This window comes from Natator depressus, chromosome 1 (genome assembly GCF_965152275.1).
Source record: "Natator depressus isolate rNatDep1 chromosome 1, rNatDep2.hap1, whole genome shotgun sequence".
In the NCBI taxonomy this organism is placed as follows: Eukaryota; Metazoa; Chordata; order Testudines; family Cheloniidae; genus Natator; species Natator depressus.
In genome coordinates this window covers 2,046,512-2,050,256 of record NC_134234.1, presented here as the reverse complement: position 1 = coordinate 2,050,256, position 3,745 = coordinate 2,046,512, and the positions used below count along the sequence as shown (strand labels likewise).

Sequence of the window (3,745 nt, the reverse complement as noted above, 5' to 3'; positions counted from 1 at the left end):
CACCCCCCGCAAAAAATGTCTTTGCTTTGTCACTGAACCAGGTATTTATCCAAAGCTGTCCACTTCTTTGACTATGGAATTGTGACTTTCTAGCTAACTAATAAATGCATCTTACAGAATTCCAATTTTCCCTCCCCAGTTTTCTGTCTATTTTTTTCTGATATTTTGCCTCAGCTTTGAGGAACTAGCTCTTGTGAAACACGAAGTGTCTACAGTTATTATTGGTTGGGAATAGTTCTCTGTTTGACCATTTGAATGTAATCAGCTCCATTTTTAATTTTCCTCTCCTCTATCACACACCCGGTTCTTTCTCTCTCCATCCAGGAATATTTAATGAAACCATCACCCGAGACCCTGGGAATGGGAGACACTGTTCTCCTTAGAGTTGGACACCTTCTCCCCTACCCCATGTCACATTCCAATACAACTCACTTCACCAACCCCTCCACCTTCATCCTGTTGGGCATTCCTGGCCTGGAAGAAGCCCATGTCTGGATCTCCATCCCCTTCTGCACCGTGTACGCCATAGCCGTCTTGGGGAACTTCACCATCCTGTTAATAGTGAAGAGGGAGACGAGCCTCCATGGGCCCATGTACTATTTCCTCTGCATGCTGGCTGTCACCGACCTGGTCCTGTCCACGTCCACCCTGCCCAAAATGCTGAGCATCTTCTGGTTCAATTCCAGGGAGATCAATTTCAGTGCCTGCCTCACCCAGATGTTCTTCATTCACTGCTTCTCAGGGATGGAGTCTGGGATCTTTGTGGCCATGGCTTTGGATCGCTACGTGGCCATCTGCCATCCCCTGAGACATTCCACCATCCTGACAAACTCTGTGGTGGCCAAGATTGGCCTGGCCGTGGTGCTGCGTGGAGGCATGTTTGTACTGCCCTTTCTCCTCCTGGCGAGGCAGTGGCCATATTGCAGAACCAACATCATCCCCCACTCGTACTGCGAGCACATGGTCATGGTGAAACTGGCCTGTGCAGACATCCGCATCAGCAATTACTATGGCCTCTTTCTGATACTCTTTGTGACCGGTGTGGATGTGCTTTTTATCACCATGTCCTATATCCAGATCCTCAGGGCCATCTTCAGCCTCCCCACAAAGGACGCCCGGATCAAGACTTTTGGGACCTGCAGCTCTCACCTCGGTGTCATCTTAGCCTTTTACATCCCAATTTTCTTCTCCTTACTCACACACCGGTTTGGACAGAATGTGCCCCTTCATTTCCACATTCTAATGGCCAATGTGTACCTCCTGGTGCCCCCCATGCTGAACCCCATCATCTATGGGGTGAGGACCAAAGAAATTTGGGACAGGCTGCTCCATCTCTTTACTCATAAAGGGACTTAAAAGTTTTCTGTTGAGGCTCTGGCTGTCAGACTAAGCTCTGTCTGGAGCTGGCTGGTAACATGGTGCTGGGCCCTCTTCCCTGAGTCACTTCTTAGACAGTCAAAAAGACATTAAATCCTTTCCTGCTCTTACTGTGCTGTGTCCGTGTGACAAACAGGGGAATTGCTCTGTGTTCAACTCCTTAACCCATTGGGATGCCACCTTTCTAATCTCTATTAAATGGACCCCTGAGGCTCTGCCCTCTGCCCAATTCCTTCCTCCAGTGCCCAGCCCCTGCTCCACATCTCACCTCAAGCCTCCCACCATTTCTGCTCTTTACACCTCAAGGCCCCGCCCCTCTTGCTCACTCCTCTCCTTCCCTTCCATCATCGCTCACCGAAACTCCTCCCTCTGCCACCACCCCAGCGGGGCTCCATAGGATCCAGGGCTGGGACTGGAGATGCTGCAGCCTTACAAAGAGCCTGCAGCGAGTACAGTGAGGACACAGTGCTCTGGCTGACATGCCACTTAGGAGCAGAGAGGGAAGCCAGGAAGCTGTATAAAAGCAGCTGAGGGTTGTGTGGGAGACGGGCAGGATTATGCATCATACAGCTTGTGGGCCCTACAGCTCAGATACAAAATCCTGAGGGTATAGACCATTGTATGACTTATTTCTTTCGCTTCTGGCTCCCTTTTGTTCCTCCTGTAATGGGGATGGGCTGGCAGCTGCTTGCCCTGAGCCAGGTTAGGTGGACAACAGCTGAGAGAGGCAGAAGGATCAGCCCCTGTTTTATCTGGGAAGCTGGGGTGCTGGGCAGAGGCCAGGGTGGCTTCAGTAACTCACAGGGAGGGAGATAAACGGCACACCTGCCATTAGCCAGGTATTTACACATGTACATGGCCCCTTATCTGGAACTACAGGACACCCATTGCCCAGGGGCTGAAGCTGAACAGGGAAGCTGTGTCTACCATATGTTCTGCATGATGCTTTTGATCACTACATCTGGAGGATCTATAGCTAGGCTGCAAGGCAGCATTCTCCCTATATCATAGAAGGACTGAGCCACACAGACGTAAAGTCATTTACCCAAGGCCAAACAATGAGTCAGTGGTAGAGCTGAGAATAAGAACCAGGAGTCCTGACCCCCCAGCACCATTGCTCTGGCCATGAACTGGAATTTCTCCTCTGGTACCAGAACATCACCAATAACCATAACTTGAGACACAAAGGCGATGCATGCACATAAACAGGATAATCATAACCAGCAAATCATAACTTTCCTATTGACACCTGACAGGACACACTTTGTGGAACATTTGTTGCAGCTGAATAACAGTGGCAGCAACAATGATAAAGATGGTCATTATTCAATCATACAGCATCACACCACGTTCTCCTCCCACTATGTTGCTACAGTTGCTAGCCACCTAAGGAAGGGACATTCCCTGGATCTAGCAGGACAAGCAGCTGGGACACTAGAACCACTGGAGGATGGGAAGAGCAGAGAAAAGCATGTTTTGCTGCAGGGAGCCTGGTCCTTGTACAAATAGCTGAGGAAAGAGTCCTTTAAAAGTGGGAGGTGGACATCCGTGAACTTGAGTGTTTCCTCCAACCATAGCCAGCCAGCCCCCTTGACTTTGAACACCCTCAACTTGTGTTTGACTAAAGCATCTTCCAAAAAGGTGTCCAGGGCTAGATCCACAAAGGCACTCGGGTAAATACTGAATTTAGGCACCGCTGCCTTTCTCAAACCCCGGCTCATCTGCTGCCTGACCTTGCAAGAGCCTCAGGTTCTGGCAGTCACCTGCACAAAGCAGCCTGAGTGCTGATGCTGCTCCACAGATAACAAGCTGCTCAGAGTCTTTGCTCGGGCCTCAATTCCGGTGGGGTTGTCCAATGAGGTGTTCCCCCACCCATCTCCCCGTCGGGCCCGATCAGTTAGGCGTTCTCAGACCACAACTCCCCCATGGGGCCTTGTAGATCGGGATTGTGTGTGTAGGTGTGCATGTGTGTCCATAGGCGTGGTTGTGCCTGGTGTGACGTTGCACCCCATAATGCTTTATGGGAATATGCTTATTAATGTATGTGTGACATAACTGGAATATGTTTTTTGCTATGTATGCCATGTAACATATCTCTGTAAAGGTTATGATCTACTGAATATACTCATCCTGTTTGTATGCATGTATCATTTTTTAATTTGAAATTTTGAACAATGGCTATGTACTTGTTTAATTTTAAGTAGCCTCAGTGAAGCAGTTGGTCAGCTTCCTGAGAAGAGACTACTCTCAGTAAGTGCCTGTCATAAATGTAAAGGGAAGGGTAAACCCCTTTAAAATCCCTCCTGGCCAGAGGAAAAATCCTCTCACCTATAAAGGGTTAAGAAGCTAAAGGTAACCTCGCTGGCAC

General features: G+C 49.1%; 1 protein-coding gene across 1 annotated transcript; it reads left to right on the top strand.

Moving 5' to 3' along the window:
* The first annotated feature begins 360 nt into the window (after positions 1-360).
* LOC141995891 (olfactory receptor 52E4-like) lies at positions 361-1,356 on the top strand. Its single transcript, XM_074967428.1, has one exon. It carries the CDS (start codon positions 361-363, stop codon positions 1,354-1,356), a length of 996 nt encoding a protein of 331 aa, XP_074823529.1.
* The last annotated feature ends 2,389 nt before the right edge of the window (positions 1,357-3,745 follow it).